This window comes from Schistocerca piceifrons, chromosome X (assembly GCF_021461385.2).
Source record: "Schistocerca piceifrons isolate TAMUIC-IGC-003096 chromosome X, iqSchPice1.1, whole genome shotgun sequence".
Taxonomy (NCBI): domain Eukaryota; kingdom Metazoa; phylum Arthropoda; class Insecta; order Orthoptera; family Acrididae; genus Schistocerca; species Schistocerca piceifrons.
The window spans coordinates 1,052,850-1,078,400 of record NC_060149.1 but is presented as its reverse complement, the minus strand read 5'-3'; the positions used below and the strand labels follow the sequence as shown (position 1 = coordinate 1,078,400).

Below are 25,551 nucleotides of genomic sequence, written 5' to 3'. Positions count from 1 at the left end.
TGCAGGATCAGATTCAAAGGTTTACAAAAATCTGTGAGCCATATGACATTCATTCATTCACTGAATTTAAATAGTTTGGATGAATTAGACTTAACCACTGTGGAAGTCCGAGTTTCGAAAATTGCTTGCACAGTAAGAACTTGCAAAACAAACATAATATCTAAGGAAAAAATATTAATAAAATTATTTGTTATCATGCAGTTCTGTAAAATTTTATGCAAGGACTAACAAATACAAGATCTCATGTTTAGCTTGCACAAAAACTACAGTCACACAAAAAAATGAAGCACCTATATAACAAGGTCAGATTTCAATGTAACTTCATACACATACATATCATTGGCAGGTATGTAAATGAATAGGGTTGCAATTCTCTGTGACATATATAACACCAACATGAGTGCATTAATGTTGTTTGTATTTAGTGTTGTTACCAGGCCTGGTAGAGTATATAAGGGTTGTGAAAACCATCAGATGTTGAGTGGTCACCGTAAAGGACACCGAGATGCAGCGCACTCATGAGAGACAGCATTATCATCACTTGATAGAATTTGAAAGGGGTCCCACTGTGAGTCTCCACTTGGCCAGCTGGTCGAATTGTGCAATATCCAGATTTGTGGGGCATTCAGATGTGATCTTGGTCCAGCTTTGAACTGTATGGAATCATAAGTGCAGGCATACTCGTCAACATTCTGGTCGACCACATCTGACCACCACAAGGGAGGATCGTCGTACTGTGCACCGTGCACATTGTAATCCCTTCACATCCACACCTGGCATCTGATGATGCATAATGGACTTCCTGTGTCATTCTGTGTCATCCTGTACCATCGGTCAGAGACTAACAGGAGCCACACTAGGGAGTTACCATCCCACGTATAGGCTGCCATTAAAACCACAGTGCAAACAGCTGCATTTGGAGTGATGCTGTCACCAAGAAGCACGGACTGCTGATGAATGGCGTCTCGTTGTATTCAGTACGGAATTGCAGTTCTGCACTACCCTGGATGACCATCATTGGCACGTATGGTGCCGATCTGGGAAGAGGTCTCTTTCTTCCAGTGTTTTGGAAAGGCAGAACAGAGTAACTTCTGGTGTCACAGTGTGGGGGAACCATCGGGTATGACTTCTGGTCATGGCCAGCATTTATTGAGGTAACTCTGATGGCTCAATGGTATGTCACATCTTGCATCCCCACGTGCTAGTATTCCTGCAATACTACTGTGGCGCCAATTCTCAACAAGAAAACGCTTGTTGCACATGACATATCTCTATGAACTGTTTGTGTGAGGTTGAGATAATCCCGTGGTCAGCAAGATTCCCAGTCTGTCTCTGGCAGACCATGTGTGGGACCAGTTTGGACATCATCTCCTTCCCAGTGTCCGTATATCAAGTACCAGTGACAACATTTGTGGGCCAGCTTCCCTCAGGAGAGGATACAACTGCTTTATGACCCTCCTCCCAACTGAATCAATGTAGACATCCATGCCAGATGGAGTGCAATGTCACACTCATAAGTGGGCTCATACTTTGTAAATCTGACACGATATAATCAGTGAAATAACTTCACATACTCTCTCAACCCATGAAGTTTCAATTCATCTCGTCCTCCCCTTCTGGGTGCTTCACTTTTTTTGTCAAGCAGTGTATTTAGAAGGATGCTGAAGACAAATCTAAAATAAAATTAACTCTTTCCCATTTTTGACAAATATACTAAATTAATGTAGTTTCTATAAAATTAAGTGTATGTTTTGCCTGAGGAACTACAAAGTCACAAACATGAATTGCAATATAGAGGAGGCATTGAGTAGCAGACAGGCACATCTAAAAGTGGACTAACCTACTGGACAAAATCCTCCTTCAGATTTAGAAAAACACAATACTCATCCATACATGTAGAGGGATGTGGCAGGGGTCTGCTAGGTACAACATTGACAGGCTATGCTGGGAGAGGGGAGAAGGACAGGATGGGGGAGAGGAGAGAAGCAGAGAAGGGGAACAGACCATGCAGGCATGCTGGGGGTTAGAAGGCAAGAGTGCTAGGGGGGGGGGGGCAGGAGGGGGGGGGGACACAAGGCATGTGTGAGCTTGCAGCAGGAGCAGGGAAAGGAGCAGGGGCAGGTGGAAGATATGGACTAGCGAATGTTGAGATCAGGGTGGTCATAGGAGGAAACAATATGCCACAGGAGATTTAATGCCTGCGCTATTCTGAAAAGCTGTTGTTGGTGGGAAGAATACAGATGGCACAGGCTATGAAGCAGTCGCTGAAGTCAAGTGCGCCGTGTTGCACAGTATGTTGGGCAACCGTGTCTCTTGGTCACAGTTTGGTGGTGGCCACTCATGTGGACAGGCAGCTTGTTTGTGGTTATGCCTGCATAGAATGCAGCACAGTGGTTGCAGCTAAGTTGATACGCAACATGGCTTCTTTCACAGTGTAGCCCTGCTTTCAATGGGGAAGGAAACGCTTGTGACACGACTAGAATATCTGGTAATTGTCTTTTACAGAAAAATGAGGAATTGGGTAAGCCTCTGGGAGCAGGGGTGAACATACAAGGATACTGCACTGGTTGGGTAGGTGGCAGAATACCACTGTGCGGTATTGTAGCCTATTGATGCCACACAGGGAGCAATTGTTCTGGGTGCAGAGATTGGCACTAGAGAATCCATTGCAGTCTGACAGTAGCAGCGACAGCAATCGGCAATGCCCAACTGCCAGCCACATGAGTGCCATGACACCTTAGCTGAGGTGCCACCAGCAGCATGGACCACGTGTTTAAGACACTGCCCAACCGCATCTCTGCCTAGTTGAGTAGCTCCAGTCTAGCAGAGCTTGAGTATTGTTACAGTTGCAGTCACAACTTTCCCGACAAGTGTAGTGCAACAGAACTGGCCTCAAGACATGACTTATGTTTAATTCTGAGGCTTGCTAGCCAGAGTTGAATTGTGAACTGTTAAGATGTTTAACTTGTCCCAGCATTGTCCCAGGACTTGTATAATGATTTCGATGAGGATTCATTGTGCTAAGTTGCATATATTACAATATTTCTCACACTGCTTGTGTTTTCTCATTCTTTTTATTTTTGCCTCAGAAGCCCATGCAAGGTCCAAAAGGGCACGTCACAATTTTGGTGATGGGTCTTTACTTGGTCACTTCACTGGCGATGTGGATTGTGGAAGGTCACGTTCATTGACAAGCAAGGATTGTGGCAATTTCATTTTTGACAATGACTACCAGGCTGTTTTTGTGAGAGGACTTTTGTGGATTTACCACAAGCACAGCATAATTCTGCTTTATTTCAGAGCCAGTGCCATGCCCACCAGATGTTTTAGTGTACCAAAGTGTGTACTTTACTCAGTGTTCCTATAGACCTAATTGTATTGTGGTTTGTTTCAGCACTGCACTTCTCGTTTTCTGCTTTTTGTTTGTTGCTTTCCTCTACTGCATTTGCTAGTGTATTTGCAACTGAAACCACTTTGTTGTGTTTTGCTTTGTGAACCATGAGCACACAACACATGTATCTGACAAATGTTGTTCACTTTCAGGCATAGCAGATACTGTAATTAATGGAAGGAATGACCAAGTTACTGGACGTTCAAACTAAGACATCAGCATTGCTTGCTGCTGCCCCAGCACCATCACAGCAAACAATACCTGCACATGCCCTGCAGTTCAGACAATTTAACACACAGCAGGAAAAATGGGCAGAGCATATAGTGTAGTCATACACACACACTGTGGCGCACCACATTCAAGGTATAGATTGACATACACATCTTTTGTCAATGGTAGGAGTGGAAGTGTATATCTCTGTTGCAAACTGTTTCCAATGACCCATCCTGAAAGTGTTTCATATGAAGAAATAGTTGCTGCCCCAATAGATACTTTGACAAACAGATTCATGTGGTATCTTTTAGACTCAAGTTTCTCAGACTTTACAGACAGCCCACTCAAACAGGAAATAGGTAGCAGAGATCTGACTATACAGTGTAAATTTAAGTGTGAATGTGAAAAATTCTATAGTGATGAGATGTTACGTGATGCCATAACACAGAATGTCTCAGACAGTTGTATCTTCCTGTCGGGTAGACCGTTCGCCTGGTGCAAGTCTTTCGATTGGACGCCACTTCGGCGAGTTGCGCGTCGATGGGGATGAAATGATGATGATTAGGAGAACACAACACCCAGTCCCTGAGCGGAGAAAATCTCCGACCCAGCCGAGAATCGAACCCGGGCCCTTAGGATTGACATTCTGTCGCGCTGACCACTCAGTTACTGGGAGCGGACTGTATAGTAGTGACAGTAGCCAAGCGGTGCACGTAGATCACACACCATGACCCAGCATGGCACATGGTCATGTAGTGCAATGGAAGTAAACAACCATCCCAGACCAAACAGTCAGTTCCTAGGACAAAAATCTTGTCTGCTTTGTTTTAAGTGTAACAAGTGGCAGGGCATGCATGCACGCATGCACAATGTTACACTTGCGAAAAGTGTGGTCACATTCAAACTGTTTGTTTGGAAAAGATCATTTAGAAAAAGTAAGGAGTTCATTCCTCTAAAACTCAAGCCATGAGTATTAATGTACTCACATCCAAACTAGCTAAGGAGAAGAACAGTGTAACATCAAAATCAAAGTCAGTGTCAAATTCCCAGAACTTGTCTTCTGTTCAAAGGTAGGTAACAAGTTGTTTGTGTCATTGAACATTTCCAAGCAGGACCCTGAAGCATCTGTCACACTTTTGAAACATGTTATGAGAGGCTAGGTCAGCCTAAACTTTGTCAGTCGCAGTTTTGCCTATATACCGGGTGGTTATAATTAAAATGCAGCTACTCGCAAAGGGCTGTAATTGTCATATGACAGTGAAACTGGGTAGTTATGCTAATGCGGAAGTGATTTATGCTGCAAAAAAATTAGTTCTAATTTTGGCCACTAGGTGCAAATCTGGCACTGCGAACGCATGAACAACATATAGAAATACTTCCATATGTGATGGATTAGGAATGGGATGAGGCAGAAAAGTTCAAACAAGTGAGAAAGACACAATGGTGATTTTATTATTAACAGTCATTTACACAATTTGTCCAGTGTGAACACCAGAGACATCAACAAGACGCTGCGTCCATAAAATGATGTGACCAACAGTTGTTCGCAGCAGTTCTGATGAAATCTGAGCAATGTGTTCCTGTATACTGGCCTTCAGATGAAGTAGAGACCAAATGTGTACCTGGTAATCATGTTCTTTTAAATATCCCCAGAGCCAAAAGTCACATGGATTCGGATCAGTTGATCTTGCAGGCCATGCATCTGGAAAACCTCTGGAGATAATATGTTTGTGGAAGGTTGCATTAAGCAAGCAACACGAAGATGTGTCCCATCTAGCACGAAAACAGTAATTTCCACACAGTTATGCCCTTCCAAAGCAGGAATCTCATGCTGTACAATGAGGTTTTGAAATATGCAGCCACTGTTATACACCTGACAGGCCCTCTGGTTGTATTCTCTTCAAAGAAGAACAGAATAAGAATAAAGGTGCTTGTGAATTCACACCATACAGTCACGTATAGCAAGTGCAATGGCTCTTTGTGCACAACATGTGGTTTGCAGTGCACCAAATTCAGCACTTCTGTGTATTCACTGCACACTGTAGTGTAAAATGTGCCTCGTCACTCCATAGAATATTGTCTTGCCAAATGTCATCATCAACTTTGATTTTTGCCTGAAAATGAAGAGCAAATCCAGAATGTTGCTGCAGATCATGAGGCTTCAGTTGCCACACCATCTGGATCTTGTACAAGTACCAGTGTAAAATAGACCACAAAACTTTCCATACTGTTGACCACGGAATAGACAATCCCCGTGACACTGCATGAGCACTAGCACTACTTAGGGCATGGTCAGTTACAGCAACACAAACACCATCAGTGGGGTAGGACGCTTTCCTCTTCCAGCTACCCCACACAGCTCACTTGTGTCTTCCAATTTCATTATCATCTTTTTCATACCATTTACTGACATTGGGCCTCTACCTCGACCTTTCAGTCAGTAATATTCTCTCAATGCAGCACTGTAATTGCTGCTGTTCACATAAAATAGTTTCACTAACGGCACATGATCTCTCTTCTTTATAGCCATACTGTCCACTCACATTATGGCTTGTCACACGAGAGCACGGATGCCATGCCATCGTACAAACAGTGTACAGTGCCAGATTTACACCTGGTGGCCAAAATTGGAACTAATTTTCTTCCAGCATAAACTGGTTCCACATTAACACATTAGCATATCTAGCAAACATCCCTGCCATACAATAACTACAGGCCACATTGGAGCTCTGTGAGTAGCTGCACTTTAATTACAGCCACCTGGTTCAATGGTGATACTATCCTTATCTTAGGTGTTGGTAGTCTCTCTGCCACATTCAAGGAAGTTACAAAACCAGTTTTGTTTGTGGTTCTCGGTGCAAAAAAAAAACAGTCTGAACATTTTCGGCACGGACGCCTTTGACCTGTTTGGGTTGCAGATATAAGACAATGTGTTGTCAGTGAATGCTTTCGTGCCTAAAGACAGTGTCTCACAGTTACGTAATGAGCTTCACAACCTTTTTCGAGACATATTAGGCAAAGCTTACACTTCTGAGGCACACATAACATGAAAATAAATAACTGGCAATAGAAACACATGAGCTGTCCTATGGAAAAACCTGTGTGGTCTTGGTATAGGCAAAGCAAAAGCTGCAGCTGATTCCATTGTCCCAGCCAATGAACTGAACTGGTTCTTCACATTACCTTCAGTGACAACTGAACCACAAACAAAACAGAAACTGATTGATTACTTGATGAGGCTAGATGACTGCTGCCACAAAAATTTCTACCTAAGGCATGTTACTTGCAACACCATCAAAAAAGGCATCACGTGTCTCAGATCAGCATCTACTGGATATGACGGCGTCACAGTCCATATGATGAAGCTTATTATTGACCCACAACTGCCCACTAAACACATATCTTCAATCACTCCTTAACCACAAGTGTTTACCTGAGGCCTGGAAACACGGGCTAGTTAAGCCATTATCTAAAAAGGACACTGCCACAGTACCCTCTGATTACCAACCTATTTGCATTCTTCTTGCATTGTCCAAGGCCTCAGAACATATAGTCCACGATCAGGTAACAAATTACCTAACTACAAACAACCTACTAGATGAATACCAATCAGGTTTCCGTAAACATCACAGCACAACATCTGACTTAATAAAGACAACAGATGACCTGAAGCTTGCCATGGATGCACAAGAGGCAACTATCATGTGCTTCTTAGACTTCAGTAAAGCCTTTGACATTTTACTTCTCATACTTAGCAGCCTAAATCTCTTGCTAAGTGCAATACAATGGTTTTGCTCATATTTGACATCTCACCAGCAACGCGTCATGTCAGGCATCATAAAGTCACAATGGTGGCAGGTAGTAGCAGGCAACCCTCAGCGTTCGGTATCAGATCCTATACGCTTTTCATTGTATGTAAATGATGTGTCCTCAGCCCTGTCTTATTGAAAATACCTTGTACCAAGCACAAAACCTATAAACCTGAAGACAGCTACCGAGAATCTCAGTACCAACCTGTGTGCACTATCAAAATAGGCACAGGATTTACTAAAACCCAAGCAATACTGGTTAATCATTCTAGGCTCATTAGCCCAAAATATTAGGAATCCCTATCATCTTTAACCATAAATGGGATCCCTATTGTCTTTAACCATAAATGGGACAAACACCATGTAATTGATCTGGGAGATGTTATTTTTTTTACCGTATTTGTCGATACTGAATTGAAAATGTTTTCTTATATTTTTGTCAGAATTTATTATAAATTGTCTTATTATATGTTAATTTACTTCTATTTTTGAGAGTAAAAGCATATTGATTACTATTAGAAAATGAATCGAAGAATAGCAAAGAAACTGATTGTGTAAAATATCTTTGACGTTGGAGTAGTCTTTGACTATAGTCAGTCCGAGTCGGAAGCTCTAACTCTTGGTGTGTGTTGACGGAAGAACAATGTGAAGGTCGCAGTCATAAATAATTTTGAATTATGTTAACTATTATTTTTGTATTAACTAAAAAGAAGAAACTACATTGGAAGAAACTGTATTTGAAACACCAAAATGAGAGAAACACGCTGAACCACGTCATTTTCTGCAGCCGACAACGATGCATTGTGGAATCATACTTAGACAACTGAAGCCAAGACTCATATTTGCTTGCAAACGTCTAATGGAAAAGGTACTGTCACGAAATATGGCAAATTTAAGTTTATAAAAAAAATAGTGACCATATTTTCAACTTGTGTAATAGCCGGGAAGGCATATTTCAATCATCTTCTCTCCTTCAGAAAAGAATCTAAGAGCAATAACTCTGGGGAACAATTTGTAACTTAATTTCTGTTGGCTTTGATTCTTAGGCTGTTTTAGAGGTAAATGGACATGCTGATTCCAAAACTGTAATTAGTTTTTTTCTTATCGCGTCAAGTTTTGTTCCTACAGTTGTTGCGCATGCAATTACGCTTCTGACAGGCAATTTGTTTGTTGCAGAAAGCAGTGCTGCACTCTGTCGGCGAACCTTAAACCAGTGACGACTGGAGGGGATAGTGACACCGCACGAAAGGTTTGAATTCATTGTCTAGACTAATGTGGTCAGTTACGCATGAGACGCTGTAGTAAACAGGTGTACTTGTTGCTATGATATAGTGAAGCCAGTTTCCAACACACAGTGCAAGAATTTGTATTTACACAAGATTAACAGTATTTACTTCTTATTTATATATAAACGAGAAAGTTTCTTTATGTCTGCCACTGGCAGTTCGCATCTTAAGTGCTTAAAGAGTCCCGATTCATTTTGTTATATATGGGGCAGTTTTACCATTCCCAGTCAATGGACAAAAATCAGTAATTTTGTCAAGGAAGCCTATTTTGCTTATTATAAAGTAAAAATTGGCGACTAAGATAAATCATGGGCCCCTCACAAAGTCTGCAAGCAGTGCGTGGAAGGTTTGAGAATGCGGACAAAAGGAACACGTGATAAACTTCCGTTTGGTATACCAATGATTTGGCAAGAACCCAAAGACCACTCCAGTGATTGTTACTTTTGAATAGTAAAAATGTCAGGATTGAAAAAAAAATTACCCTGCATTAAAGTCAGCTATACACCCTGTGCCACATTCAGCTGAAATTCCAGAGCCAGTGTTCCAAGAATTACTCTCTTTGGAAAATACAAGAAGATGTGTCGGGCGAAGATCGAAGTGACCCCAGTGACAAAGATTTTAAAGGTGACGATGATTCTGTTTGCAAAGGATTTAATCAGCATGAGCTATGGTACAGGATTTGGGACTATCCAAAAAGCATCAGAACTTCTAGCATCAAGACTACACAAAAAAACTTGTTAGAAAAAGAAGCTAAATCACCTACTTCTGATTGAGAGAATGTGCATTTCTGTAGTTCTTCCGGAGTGCTGATGGATTTGTGTATTGCCACAACATACCTGGTTTAATGATGGAATTGAGAATTTCAGACTATAATGCAACCGAATGGCGACTGTTTATAGACAGCGCAAAACGTAGCTTGAAGTGTGTTCTCCTCCACAATGAAAATTTATACGGTTCAGTCCCAATAGGCCATTCAGTTTTCTTGCATGAAAAATACGAAGACATAAAGAAGGTCATTGATGTGTTGCAATATAACTTGCACCAATGGATCATCTGTGTTGACCTTAAAATGGTTTCTTTCCTTCTTGGCCAGGAACGTGGATATACCAAGTATCCAAGTTTTCTGTGTATGTGGGACAGCAGAGCTCGTGAGATGCATTGGGTGCAGTCAAAGTGGCCACCAAGATCTGACCTCAAACCTGGTGATCCAAGCATTGTAAATCATCCACTTGTTGACAGAAAAAAACATTATATTTCCACCTTTGCATATAAAACTAAGTGTCAAGAAGCAATCTGTTAGAGCTCTGTCAACTGAAGGGGACTGTTTTAAGTATATCATTTTAACATTTCCTAGCTTGTCATATGAGAAGATGAAGGGTGGTGTCTTCGATGGGCCACAGATTCAGCAACTTATTAAAGATGAACATTTCATAGAAACAATGAGTGAACTTGAAAAGAACGCTTTGTTGGCATTCAACAGTACTGTCAAGGACTTTCTAGGAAATACACGAGCCCAGAATTACACCAAAATTGTTCAACAACTCTTAGGGAGCTTTAAAAGCTTGGCTGTAACATGAGTATAAAATTGCATTTCTTACATAGCCATCTTGCTAACTTTCCAGAAAATCTTGGTGCTGTTAGAGATGAACAGGGTGAGAGATACCACCAAGATATGAAGGTCATGGAAGCAAGGTATCAACATAGATAGGACGTCGGTATGATGGCTGACTACTGTTGGAGCATCAAGCTAGAATGTCCCCAGATGGAACATTGTAGGAAAAGTTATAAGCAAAAATTTGTACCCTAATATCTTTGTTTTTATTATCTGTATAAACACAATGTAACTTTGAATATTATAATAACCTTTGAATGAATAAAATATTCTAATATTCTACTACGTTTGGTTAGTACCCACTTTATTTTCTTTTGTATGTCCAGTTTTAATGACTGTTAGGGTAAAGAGAGAGTATCCTGTAGTTTAAAAACTTGACGTGATAGAGAAAAACCGATAACAGTTTTGAATTCAGGGACCAAAAATTAGTTAAGAACAAGTCACAGATCTAGGACAACAAAATGGCTGTTCCCCAGTGTAATAGATGAAAATCTAAACTGGACTGAGCACTTAACTATAATATGCAAGAAAGCATCAGTATCTCTCCGAGCCCTACAAAATTATAAGAAGCTCTTCCCTCTTGACCTGAAGAAGGAACTCGTACAAACACCTATACTGCCAATTATTGATTACAGTGGCCTTTCTCAGAAAGTCTCATGGTACTGGGAACTGGTTAAGAATGCTTGCATTCATTATGTCTGTGATGTTCAACTCTTTGATCACATTTCACCACCATATGCACAGCTATTCTGGCTGTGTGCAAACAAGCACAGAGATTTCCATACCCTCCCCATCTTCTCTACTGTCTTATCAACGAACACAGTCTCTCATATGTCTCCTCAACTCATTGTTCTTGTCTGAACAGCAAGACAGAGATGCCTGTTCCCACCGGAGCAAGATCCTTTCTGTCTCATTGCATCACACAGCTACCTTCTCCTAGTCCTTGTCAGTATTGGGAACCCAATTCTGCAACAACCGCATTATATTAGAGAACTAAATAACACCCCCAGCTTCAGAAGACAGTTAATGATGTATCTACTAAAGCAACAATAAGATTACCATTGGCCCTGTTTGCATTCGTTACCCTTGTATGTCTCTCTTTTCAACCTGATTTTCCACATTCCCCAGTATTCTTAGCTGATGTAGTCTCCTTAAATTTCCTTCTCAGAATTTGCTATATCAGAAAACATCTACTTTGTAGACCTACAAATTGTTCTTTTATCTGCCATTATCATTATTATTATTAATGTCACAATTATTGTCATTACTGCTATTATTATTATTACTATTATAAATATTAATGGCTGCAGCTGCAGTAGTTTAAGTAATGCCAGTATTAACTTCGTTAGTTCATAGTTGGCGTAATTTACTCACGCCACCACTGCAGACACTCAAATCATGTTAATACTAGTTGTCATATTAAAATTGCTACTTTCCTCGGCAACTATGATGTAACATACATTGTATGGGTGAAACTCTGGTCCGATGTGAGAGCGGGCTTGATGGCCCTAATTAGATCAGGTTAAATAAATAAATAAAATAAAATAAAATAAATAAACGCCAAAACACACCAAAATTCTTTTGGGCATTGTTGGTCCTGCAAGCTACTTGGAACAAAGTAGCTAAAGAATTAGAACAACGGCAGGAACAAGGTGTTCTTGAACCAGTTGCTGCAAGCCAATGGGCTTCTCCTCTAGTGATCTCACCAAAACAAAATGGCAAGTTAGGCTTATGTGATGACTTCAGGTCCACTGTCAACACTCAAACAGCTGTACATTTGTATACCGTGCCACAGCTGGAAGAACTAATGGACAGATTAGGTGCTGGTCAATACTTCTCCAAAATTGACTTGCAACACGTTTATCTTCAGATACCCTCGGACGAACAATCACAGCAGTTTTTTGTGATCAATACGCACATGATCTTGTTCTAGTTTCTACGGTTACCTTTCAGCAGTGCATCAGTGCCTGCCATACTCCAATGATAAATGGAACAGTTGACAGCAAACGTACCCTCCTGCTCCAATTATCTGGATGAAATTGCAGCTTCTGATCATACAACAGAAAAACATTTCCCAAATCTGCAAAATCTTTTTTGACATGCTTTCCTCTCTGAAACAAGGACCAGTGTTTGTTTTTCAGATAGAGATCATCCCTCTAGGATATGTGAGAAATGCACAAGGTATTCATCCATCAGAGGCGCATCCTCAGTCATTTTTGATGTGTCAGAGCCCCACAAGATCATTGAAGTACAGGCACTGTTAGGCAAACTTACATGCTATATTCAGTTTATCCTGAATTCTGCTCAAATTGCAGCTCCATTGCATTGACTTCGTAGGAAGAATACTCACTTTGTGTGGTCCCAGGAGAGCATTTCAGCTTTCAAGAAATTAAAAGACACTTTGTTGAGTGACAGTTACCCGACACATTTTGACCCATCCAAACCAGTAATTTCGGCGGTTGACACTTCATCGTGTGGGATCAGGGCAGAATCTAGGGGGCAAATGCATAAACTGCATTTGCATCTAAGTTGCTGAATAAAGCAGAGTGCTATTACTCCCAATTACAGAAAGAAGCTCTTGCAATAATTTATGATGTCAACAAGTTTCATTGTCAGTACCTGTATGGGCAATAATTCTGTCTTGTGATGGACCACACCCTGCTGACTTCACTGCTCAGCCCATTCCACCCTGTCCCACTGTGCACAGCTCAGAAACTGCAGCACTGGTCTCTTGTTCTGTCTAATTAGCAGTGTGAGATTGTCTACCCTCCTATGGCAAAGCACTAAAATGCTGACAGCCTGTCACAGTTACCTATTAGGACTGACTCTCTCTTTGACGACAACACTTCAATATTTCCCAATCACGCATAGGGTGGTTGGTCAGGAAGTGGTGGCAGATCCTGGTTTCCAAGTGTTGTTGGTTCTGTACATCTGCACCAGTTGGCCACGGACAGTCAAAGCAATTCAGACCTCGTTGGTTTGTCAGTATTTTGCACACCAACTTGTTCTATCAATTCAGCAGAGTGTGACTCTCCTCCATGTAGAATCATATCATTCACAAGCACTTATACAATGGTCTTTACAACAAAAAGTGCTTCATTAGCTGCACAGAGGTCATGGGGGCATGGTCAGAACAAAACAATTTGCCTAACACAATTCAACACGATTGCATTTGCACCAGGATGGGACTCCAGATCAAAAAGTTGACTGCCAGCTGCCAGGCCTGTGTGGAGCACCGAGCCGCTCCAACCCAGAAATTCTCTGAGTGGCCTAAACCCACTGCCCCACAGCAAAGACTGCATATTGATTATACTGGCCCATTTTGGAACATTTGATGATTAATTGTGGTTGATGCATTTAGCAGATTTACATTTGTTGCACCATGCAGTCCATGACGGCTTCTCAAACCATCAAAACACTGACGCCAGTTTTTTTCGTAGAGAGACTTCCACAAGTAACTGTTTTGGACAGTGGACCACAGTTTGTGTCAAGAGAATTTCACAAGTCTGTGACACCAACAGCTTACAACACATGACTAGTGAACCACCCCATCACCAGCCAAATGGAGAGGCGCAACATTTTGCATGCACTTTAAGCCCAAATGAACATACTTCATACTTCCCACATATAGGAAAAGGCATTGCAAACATTCTCGGCATCCTACTGTTCGCAGTCAAGAGAAGGCAAATCACCTGCGGAAATGCGGCATGGCTGCCAAAGTAGAACTTAACTTCACCTACTGCAATCACTTCAGCAGTCAGCTAAGTACCCTTTCAATATTCAGTTCAAAATTAATGATGATGTCTTTTTCAGATTGTTTGGAGCCCGCCGAAGATAGGAATGTGCACAATTATTAACAACTGGCTAATTCTATTTTTGTCATTCGAGGCCCTTCCAGTGTGCACAGACTGCACTACACCCTAATTCGTGCATGTCAGCTGCGTGATACTGCCTCAGATCTCTCAGTTTCAGGTTTGCTGCCAAACGGATTCTCTCTACCACTGCCATCTGTGCCTCCCCCGGGGTTGGCTCCATCAGTGCTAGACGTGGAGCTGAGGGAGATCAACGCAGCACTGCTGATGCAATCACGGTGCCTACTGCTTCTGACGCTGGGGTCGGGTCAGGATCGCCCAACTGCCCTTCTTCACAACAGCAAGGACCCACAAGATGCTGAGATGTCATCCACTTCAATAGAGCCTCAGCCACTGGACACAAGTGTGTAACCTATGCCCGGTTTTTCAGCTGGTGTTCGCAGGCATTTGCAAGGCAGATGCTGGATTGTTGGTGGTGATGCTGCCTTAGCCATCTACATCTACATCTACACATACATACCTACTTCACAAATCACTGTAAGCCGTGTGGCGGAGGGTACTCTGCACCACTAGTAATAATTTTCTTTTCTGTTTCATTCACAGATAGAGCAAGGGAAAAAAACAAGATCTATGTGCCTCCTTATGAGCCCTAATTTATCATATTTTATCTCATCCCAGCTCATGTCTCCTCCGCAACACCTGTGGACAAGCCTATCTGCCCGCACTCCTCCCCACCCCCCAACCCCCCTCGTGCCGCCATTGCTTTGCTCACTACATGACAATGGTGAGGAAGTTTCAGATGGAGGGATGTGGTATTTTAGCCTGTTGATACAACACAGGGAAAATTGTTGTGGGTGCAGAGGTTGGCATTAGATGCTCTGCTGTTGTCTGACAGTGAAACAACAGCAACTGGTTCCGCCCAACCACTGGCCACATGAATGCTACATCCACTGAGCTGAGGCAAAACTGTCACCACGGATCGCACGTTTAAGAGGCCCTCCGACTGCAGCTCTGTAGAGCTGATTAGCTCCGGTCTAGCAGAAGTTAAGTATCATCGTGGTTGCAATCACTACTTTTCCTCCAAGTATAGTGCAACATCATTGGCATCAAGACTTGACTAATGTTTAATTCTGTGGATTGCTAGCTACATATGAACTGTAAACTATTAAAGGGGTTTAACTTCTCCTGGCAATGCTCAAGGACTTATATATGGATTTTGATGAGGATTCATTGTCCTAAGTTGAGTATATTACAATATTTCCCACAGTGATTGTGCTCACTCATTCTTTCGATTTCTAACTCAGAAATCCACACACCATCCCAACAGAAGGAAGGACGATTAGGATTTAATGTCTCACTGACTTTGAAGTTGTTAGAGACAGAGTACGAGCTCGGACTATTACCAGGATGGGGAAGGAAGTTGGCAGTGCCCTTTAGAGGAATCACACCTGTATTTGCCGCAAGTGATTTAGGGAAATCAAGGAAAACCTAAATTTGGATGACTGTATGCAGATTTGTATCATCATACTCCCAAATGTGAGTGCAGTGTGCCAACCACTGTGCCACCTCACTTGATCTGTCCCAAGGGACACATCATAATTTTGGTGGTGAGACTGTACCTGGTCTCTTCTCAGAACATGATTCAGTTGCTCCAGTCCGTGGAAGGGGGGGGGGGGGGGGGAAGGGGGAAGAGGAGGGGTGTGCTCTTTTGTGGCTGGTCAGTGGGTATGTGAGGTACAGAATGTGACTGCAGAAACAAGCATGAGATATCTGTTTCTAGACAAAATGGGGGCAATTTCAGACTGTGCACAACTCTGAGAGACCCTCAGCATATTTGGAGAGGGATTGCTCCCTACTGAAAATGCAACAACCACAGGCTTTACTGAAGGGACTTCTTGGTAAGGAATGGATGGGACCTGTAAAAATGGAGGAATTGTTTGTGGTTGGTATGTTTGATGTGGATGGAGTTACTGATGGAGTCATCTGTGAGGTGAAGGTAGACATCAAGAAAGGTGGCTTATTGGGCTGAGAAGGACTAGGTAAAGGAAAGGAGGTGTTGAGGTTCTGGAGAAATGGGGATAGGGTGTTTTCACACTTGATCCAAACTGTCTTCTGTAACTTCACTACAACCCTGCTGAGATTGTTGCTCACTGCAATCGAGTCTCAGTGACTGCAGACAACAGAGTGTACGAGAGGGTGAGTTGTATGTATCCATGTGTGTTTTATAAATCTGAATAAGGATTTCATCTGATCCTGAGGATAGACGTTGACTGTGGATATTGTATCACAGATACAGTCTCTTTGACTTTTCAGAGATGTCACTAAACCCATCCAAAGATGTAAACAACCATGCATGAGCAGCACCTATAAGATGGAGGGGTTCTAACAGCTGATCAGTTCCAGTCATTCCACCAGGAAGGACGTACAGGGCTCATGCTGTCTGTAGTTCAACCATGTCTATACAGTCAATACTGCGGATCGATTGCGTCCGCATTGTTATTTTGTGCCAGGAAGGACTCTCAACAAGAGAAGTGTCCAGGCATCTTGGAGTGAACCAAAGTGATGTTTTTCGGACATGGAGGAGATACAGAGAGACAGGAACTGTCAATGACATGCCTCGCTCAGGCCGTCCAAGGGCTATTACTGCAGTGGATGACCACTACCTACGGATTATGGCTCAGAGGAACCTTGACAGCAATGCCAACATGTTGAATAATGCTTTTTGTGCAGCCACAGGACGTCGTGTGATGACTCAAACTGTGCTGCATGATGCACAACTTCACTCCCGACATCCATGGCGAGGTCAATCTTTGCAACCACGACACCATGCAGTGTGGTGCAGATGGGCCCAACAACGTGCCAAATGGACTGCTCAGGATTGGTATCTCCTTCTCTTCACCGATGAGTGTCACATATGCCTTCAACCAGACAATTGTCAGAGGCAACCTGGTCAGGCTGAACGCCTTAGACACACTGTCCAGCAAGTGTGTGTGACTAGGGCCTGCCATAAGGTAGAACGTTCGCCAGGTGCAAGTCTTTCAATTTGACGCCACTTCGGCGACTTGTGCGTCAATGGGGATGAAATGATGATGATTAGGACAACACAACACCCAGTCCCTTAGGATTGACAGTCTGTCGCGCTGACCACTCAGCTACTGAGGGCAGATGCCCAGCAAGTGCAGCAAGGTGGAGGTTCCCTGTTGTTTTGGGATGGCATTAAGTGGGGCCGATGTACACCACTGGTGGTCATGGAAGGCGCTGTATTGGCTGTATGATACGTGAATGCCGTCCTCCAAAAGATAGTGCAACCATATTGGCAGCATATTGGCGAGGCATTCGTCTTCATGGACGACAATTTGCGCCCCCATCATGCACATCTTGTGAATGACTTCCTTCAGGATAACGACTTCACTCAACTAGAGTAGCCAGCATGTTCTCCAGACATGAACCCTACTGAACATGCCTGGGATGGATTCAAAAAGGCTGTTTATGGATGATGTGACCCACCAACCACTCTGAGGGATCTACGCCGAATCGCCACTGAGGAGTTGGAGAATCTGGACCAACAGTGCATTGATGAACTTGCGGATAGTATGCCACGATGAATACAGGCATGCATCAATGCAAGAGGATGTGCTACTGGGTATTAGAGGTATCGGTGTGTACAGCAATCTGGACCACCACCTCTGAAGGTCTCACTGTATGGTGGTACAACATGCAATGTGTGGTTTTTCATGAGCAATAAAAAGAGCTGAAATGATGTTTATGTTGATCTCTACTCCAATTTTCTGTACAGGTTCTGGAAACTTTTTTTTATGTGTGTATTACTTAAGAAGTCTTCAAGCCCCTTACATGTCTGGGAAACTACTCCATATGCTCATACCTTCATTAAGTGTCTGCAGTGGGGCACCATGTTAAATGCTTTTCAGAAATCTGCCTGTTTCCCTTCATCCCTGGTTCACAGGATATCATGTGAGAAAAGAGCAAGCTGAGTTTCACGTGAGTGATGCTTTCTAAATCTGTGCTGATTTGTGGACAGAAGCTCTTCTGTCTCAAGGAAAAGAATTCTGCTGCAAACTGATGTTAAAGATATTGGTCTATAACTTTGCCGGTCCATTCTTTTACCCTTCTTATATATAACAGTGACCCACGCTTTTTTCCTGTCACTTGGGACTTTGCACTGGATGAAAGATTCATGATAAATGCCAGCTAAGTAAGGGGCCAATGCCACAGAGTACCCTTTGTAAAAACAAATAGGTATGCCATCCATCCTCCCGTGAGCACACATGTCCTAACCATCCTAGCACGACTAACTTAATAACTATACTATAAAAGCAGAGAGAGAAACCTAAATATGCAACCTGCTACCCTCCTGACATGTCACCAATAGAGGCTGACTTTTACTGAGCAGAGTAGCTGGCCATTCAAATAAATTAAAACTGTGCTACAGACTGCACAAATCTAATAATACTGGGCAAGTCCCACAAATTTCATTGAAACAACTGTTCAACATTTTCAGGTGGTGGTGGTTGTGGTCACCGCTGTAAAATGTGACGGATGGTAATCACTCAGCAGTGGCGAAATTATTCTGGCCAGGAGCATGAAATATGTATGCATGGGGGTGTGCTCAGGGTTGGGTGAAAGTGGCACTGATACTGTCCCATATGGAACCAAAGAGAGGCCTTCCGTGCATGTGCAGTGGGCAATGACTGTGTCTCCGGACGCTCCTGTAGTTAAAAGATGAATTAAACCTCTACAGCATACTGTGTCCAGTCATGAGTTGGAGATTCTTGTTTCTCCTGTATAAATTTAATGGCAGCCAATACTGCATTGCAGGCAGTGCTTAACTGAAAAACTGCATCACTGTTGATAAGTTTGTTCACCATATAGATAAGTATGGCCTCCTTAAAAACACAGTCCTAGAATGATGATGCTGAGGATAAAACTTCAGTATTTTCACAAAACATGTGATGCCTCACATTCTGGCAATTATCTGCCACCACTAATTTATCAAGTTGGCTCAGGCATGTATGAAAATAGCATTCAACATAACGTTCTTGCATGTTTCGACATGTTCGCCAAATATAAGATTTCCCACAATGGCACGGGATCTTATATCCTCTACGTTTTCTAAGGCCCAAGATTGTCTTTGACTGAACACAAAAAAATCCTCCGTTTTGCTGATGGGTGAAAAACACACTTGATGTCATGTCTCTTGAGGATTTTTTTCATTCTTGAAGACATGCCACCAAAATATCTCAAGAAGGTAATTGCAATGTGTGCCTCTGCATCTCCATCTACATCCCTACACTGAACTTGTTTTGTTCACAACACATTGCATATCTGCCTACCAGAATAACAGTGCTGTTGGAACACCGTTCTTAGCATTGTAGCTCACTGTCGGTATCTGAGACCATATGGGCTCTATGCACCAGAGCATAAGACACTACTTCATTAAGCAGGGTGGTGACTGCTTTTGGCCTGCAAATATGACTCTATGTGAGTGGGTTTGCAGTAGACACTTTGTGCCATTTTTTCTTCTATGACATTCAGGAGTGGTAAGATGCCACCTTTTTCCACTTCCACAGGGAACTGAATATTTAGATGGAGCAAGTTCAAATGCTGGAGAGGCATAGTTAATGTCTCTGGCCTATTGGGCCACAACACAAATCTTCAAGGTTAGCTACTAAGAGTCTTTCCATTCTTTTGTAAATAATTTGTATAAATTTTTTCAGTTATGGCTTTCGGTATTATTCAGACCTGACATCACCTGCTTTCTTTTGAATACAAAGTATTTCTTTCTTCTTGAAGTCTGAGGGTATTTTGCCCATCTCTATATCTTGCACAGCAGGTGGAATTCTTTTGTTGTGGCTGAATCTCTCAAGGTGTAGATGCAGACATGAATAGTACACTGATTCCTCCACAGGAGCGAGCTGGCAGTAGTGACTTCTTAATAGTAATAGCCTATCTAAAGGTACGGTTCTCTGCAAAATTGGAGAAGTACCATACCAGTACCAAACTGTCACTGGCTGTATACATGACACCACAATGGATGGATGGCTCTGCCAAGGATCTGTGTAACTCTAAGAAAGTGTCATATACTCCAGAGGCCTTATTTTGACTTCTGTCCTTCAATACTCTGTCAAATTCTTCTCACAATATCATATTTTCCAAGTCATATTCATCTACTTCCTCACCCCCTTCTATAACATCACCTTCAAGCTCATTTCCCTTGTACAGTCCTCATATATATTCCTTCCACCTTTTAGCTTTTCCTCCCTCACTTAGTACTAGCTTGCCATCTGAGCACGATATTCAACTGCTACTACTCCTCCATTGAAAGGTCTCTCTAATTTTCCTATAGGATTTACCTTCTTTCACCTTATCATGCTTGTTTTTACAGCCTTGTATTTCTGTCTAGATGTCCCTGCTTTGTCATTTGGCACTTCGTGCCAATCTTATGTTTTAGATGTCCATATTTCCTTTTGCCTGCTTCATTTGCTGCATTTTCATATTTTCTCCTTTCACCAATCACATTCAGTATCTCCAATATTATCCAAGGATTTCTACTGGGCTCTGTTATTTTGCCTATTTGATCTACCAACTATATTTTAGCCCACAACTACTTTCCCTTTGAAGGTAAGGTTTATGAACAAATCCACAGCACAACCATGGGCACTCACATGGCACCCTCCTATGCAAACCTGTTTTTGGGTCATTTAGAAGCAACCTTCCTAGCCTCCCAATGCTCCCAACCTCTGGTCTGTTTCTGGTTCACGGATGATATTTTCATGATCTGGACTCGGAGCCAAGATACTCTACCCACATTTCTTCAACCTCAACACCTCTTCTCCCATCTGCTTCACCTGGTCATCCTCTAACCAATGTGTCATCTTCCTGGATGTTGACTTCCACATCTCTGATGGCTCCATTCACACCTCTGTCCACATTAAACCCACTAACCCCCAACAGTACCTGTATTCCAATAGCTGCCATCCCTTCCAAACCAAAAAATCCCCCCATATGGTCCAGACATCCATGAACGACCTATCGTATTTACTCGAATCTAAGCCGCACTTTTTTTTCCGGTTTTCGTAATCCAAAAAACCACCTGCGGCTTAGAATCGAGTGCAAAGCAAGCGGAAGTTATGAAAAATGTTGGTACATGCCGCCACAACTAACTTCTGCCGTCGAATATATGTAGCGCTACGCAGGCATGCTTTGTAGGCACAAAGATAAATACTGGCGCCAAAACCTCTGCGTCAGTAAATAAATTAAAAAAAAAAGTTGAAGACGAGCTTTTTTCTCCGCCGCGAGTTTCGACCACTGCATTTTCATACATTATCCAAGGAAGTAAATACAAATTCCGTATTGTTCATCTTCGAATGTAGCACAATTTCAGTGTACTACGAAAATCTGACTGGCAAGACTGTTTGGGATGTTTGTCAATTTGGCCAGCTCTACGTTCTGAATTTTTTCCTGTCTGTGAGAAGAGATGGTTGCTAATAGGAACCTGATGAAATTTGAATCACATACAGTATTCTCTTCACTATAAGAATAATACGAATATAAACATTTTGCCATGTATTCTTTCGTGTTTGCCGCTATCTCATTTAAATGCTGTCTGCCAAATAAACTACGAAACTAGAGTGAGACAACAGCAAACGCGGAAGAATATACGTATAGTGTCATGTTTATATTCGTATTATTCTTATGCCTAATAGTGATACAGTCAGAAATGAAGCACGGCAACTGACTAGATTTTTAAATCTAAGATGACTAATTTCTGTGCAGAATTTGATGTAATAAAGAAGCGGCCGCAAAGATTTTCAAACGGAGAAAAATTTTCGCCCAACTCTCGCTCAGAACATGTTATATCATACGCAGTCTATTATTTGATTCTTGTTGATCATTATCAAAGAAAGCAGCAGTGTAAGTAACAACAAATATCAGTCTCTTGCCATTGTTTCGCTAATTAGACGATTCCTCTCTTTTTTTTTAATTGTACGCGGCGGTAGCGCGCACAAAAGCAAGCCATGCCGCGAGCCGCGACAGGACGTAAACACGCACTATCAAAATGCGACAAACAATGCATGACACAGTGCAGTAATGCATTTTCAGCTGAAGAGTGACGCAAACACCTATAACAAAGAAAATGGCACTTATCAGATCAAAGCAAAATAAGCAATCGATTCAAACCAGACGAAGCACGTGAAAAAGGAAGGGCACCCGTATAAATACGGACGGAGCGCCTGACGCATAGCAATGGCTATGTGGTAAAGCTTAACTGCTAAGCTTACGACTCGAACCAAACTACTGTAGCTGTATCATCATTCATTCGACCTAAATTGTGTCTCATATTACAATGGACCAACTTTGTTTCGATTTGGAGGTGCGGCCTACAACTTTTCTCTCCCCTTGAATTTCGAGTCTCAAATTTCAGATGCGGCTTATATTCAGGATTTTTTTTTTTTCCTTTATTTCGAGTCTCATTTTTCAGGTGCGGCTTAGATTCGAGTGCGGCTTAGATTCGAGTAAATACGGTATCCACTGTGACGAGAAATCCCTTGCACAGTATGCTGAAGGTCTTAGAAAGACTTGCACAGACAGACAGGAAATTCCACCCCCTCCCCCACCCAAAAAAATAAATAAAAAAAAATCTACTACCTCACCCAAGAATCAGCTACAAAGGAGTAGCCTCTCATTATTCAATATCACCCCAGACTGGAACAACTGAACTATATCCTTCACCAGGGCTCTGATTATCTCCCACCCTGCCCTGAAATGAGAGATATCCACCCCTCCTAAAGAGGTGTTCTACCGTGCACCCAACATATGCAATATCCCTATGCCATTCCCAGTCCAACTCCCTAGCCAAAGGGATCATATCCCAAAGTACATCGCCTGCCCAATCCACCCAACCAGCACCTCCTACTCCAGTCCTGTCAAAGGCTTATTCTACCCCACCAGAGGCTGGGCCACCTGTGAAAGCAGCCATATCATAAACCAACACTGCTAAAAACACTGTACAGATTTTTATGTTGGTATGACTACAAACTAGCTGTCCACCAGGATGAACAGCAACCTCAAGAACAAAGTTGACCACCTGGTGGCACAACATGCAGCTGAGCACAATATGCTCAATTTCAAAGGCTGCTTCACAACCCAAGCCATCTGGATCCTTTCCTCCACCAGCAGTTTCTCTAAACTACGCAGATGCGAGTCATCCTTACAACACATCCTCTGCTGCTGTAATCATCCTAGCCTCAAATTCTGGTAACCCTGTGTCCCTGCACCCTCCACCCAACAGTCTCTCCCTGCCTCCCATTTCTATTTCCCTCCACCCATCCCACATTAACACTACTCCCACCACAACCAGTTTGCCTGCTGAAAAAATAGCATTGGCACTTTTAGCCCAGTCAGCTCCATGTACAGGCACAGGCATATGTGTATATGTGTGTGTTTGTGTGTGAATTGTACTCTAGCTCATCAGAGGATAACTCTGAAAGATAGTAAGAACTTGAGTGAAACATTAATTAATGTCATTCTTATGTATGAACTCATTATGAGTGGACAAGCTAGGTTGCCTATTCCGTAATGTTCAAAACGTTGTACACTGGGAAATAATATATGAGACTGGTTCCAGAAGAAATGCTTCATATTCATTCATATGAAGTTGAATACTTGTTGAAACTTTTCGGTGCCAGCATAAGCAGGACTGCATTGGTGATGAAGTCCATCATATTTGCACCAGCATAGTCCAAACAGAATTTGATTTTAGGTGCAGACATTCAGAGCTACAAAAAGTAACAAGCTACAATGTGAACATGCTTATATTCATATAAGGGGAATACTGGAAGAGCTAAAAGTTATCCTAAGGATCGAGTTCCAGAGGTGTTTCGGGGATTGGAGAAAGCACTAGCATAAGTGTATAGTATCTAATGGGGACAATTTTGAAGGGAATGACATTGATGTAGACGAACAAATTAAATTCTTTCCAAAAAACAATAATTCCCACTACTTTTTATCACACATACTAACTAAGATTGTAAATTTCAATTGGTACTTACCTGCAAGAAATAATCGTTCAACATTCCATGCAGGTATTCTTACTAAACCTGCATCTGACACACTATTCTGGCCACGAACATCTAATAGCTTAAGTTTAGTTGAGGTTTTTAAAATCCTTTCTATGGAGTTGTCATCAACTATGGGTTTTGAGCATGATTCATCAAAAAGAGTAAATGCTGCAATATTTAATTCCTCAAGGTCAGGGAAGCCAGGAGATAAAACCTGAAACAGTTTCAGTTGTGTTCTGTACTTTCTATCACAGAAATAAAGACTTAACATGTATCCTGAAGTAGTTGAATAAAATTTACTTTACAATGACATGGAAAGTGCTGGATGGACATAATCATACACACATGAACAGTTTTTTTACCCTACTCAGCATAGGTAGAACACAGTCTATACACTCATTCTCACAAGCAGTGATGCAAAGACTGGTGGAACAGATATGCAGTTCCTATGGTTGATGATGGCAGAGTTCACAAAGTGGACAGCTATCCAGAAGCAATGTCCAGAACATAGTGAAAGCCATTGTAAACATACATAAACAGCTCAGCGAGTGGTCCAAATTGAAAAACATAAAAGTGCTGTGTGGTGGACCGATGATGAGTCTTGAAGTTATAGATGCTAAGAAACAATGTCCACTATTGCAGCCCATGTGCCGTTTTATCAGGAAGTCTTGAGTGTGGGACAAATAGAGGAATGAGAAGTTTGTGACTGGACATCAGGTGAACTTTAGTACCACAGAGATATATGTGAAACTTCTTCATGCTATGTATGACTGTCGAAGCTTCTTTCTCCATTTGTGAGTAGTTTCCCTGTGCTGCATTTAATGTTTTAGACACAAATTCAAGGGGCTGTTCTATGCCACTGGCATATTTGTGTGACAGCACTCCACCAATGCCACACTCTGATTCACCAGTGGCAAGTGTTAAGCATTTCCCCAAGTTGAAAGTTTATAAACAAGGGACTGGTCTAAGGTAAGAAAGCTTTCTGGCATGCCTCTGACCATGCAAATTTAACTCTTTAACACATGTCTGCTTGTGTCTGTATGTGTGGATGGATATGTGCGTGTGTGCGAGTGTATACCTGTCCTTTTTTCCCCCTAAGGTAAGTCTTTCCGCTCCCGGGATTGGAATGATTCCTTACCCTCTCCCTTAAAACCCACTTCCTTTCGTCTTCCCCTCTCCTTCCCTCTTTCCTGATGAGGCAACAGTTTGTTGCGAAAGCTTGAATTTTGTGTGTATGTTTGTGTTTGTTTGTGTGTCTATCGACCTGCCAGCGCTTTCGTTCAGTAAGTCACCTCATCTTTGTTTTTATATATAATTTTTCCCACGTGGAATGTTTCCTTCTATTATAA

At 42.1% G+C, this 25,551-nt stretch overlaps 1 protein-coding gene across 3 annotated transcripts in view; it reads right to left on the bottom strand.

Annotated features, from left to right (window-relative positions):
* Positions 1–25,551, bottom strand: part of LOC124722872 (F-box/LRR-repeat protein 6) — a 213,505-nt gene that overhangs the window by 89,849 nt on the left and 98,105 nt on the right. For all 3 annotated transcript variants that reach the window (XM_047248008.1, XM_047248006.1, XM_047248007.1), the window contains one exon: positions 24,194–24,416. In XM_047248008.1, the coding sequence (XP_047103964.1) occupies positions 24,194–24,416 (223 nt within the window). The remainder of the gene's footprint in view (positions 1–24,193; positions 24,417–25,551) is intronic.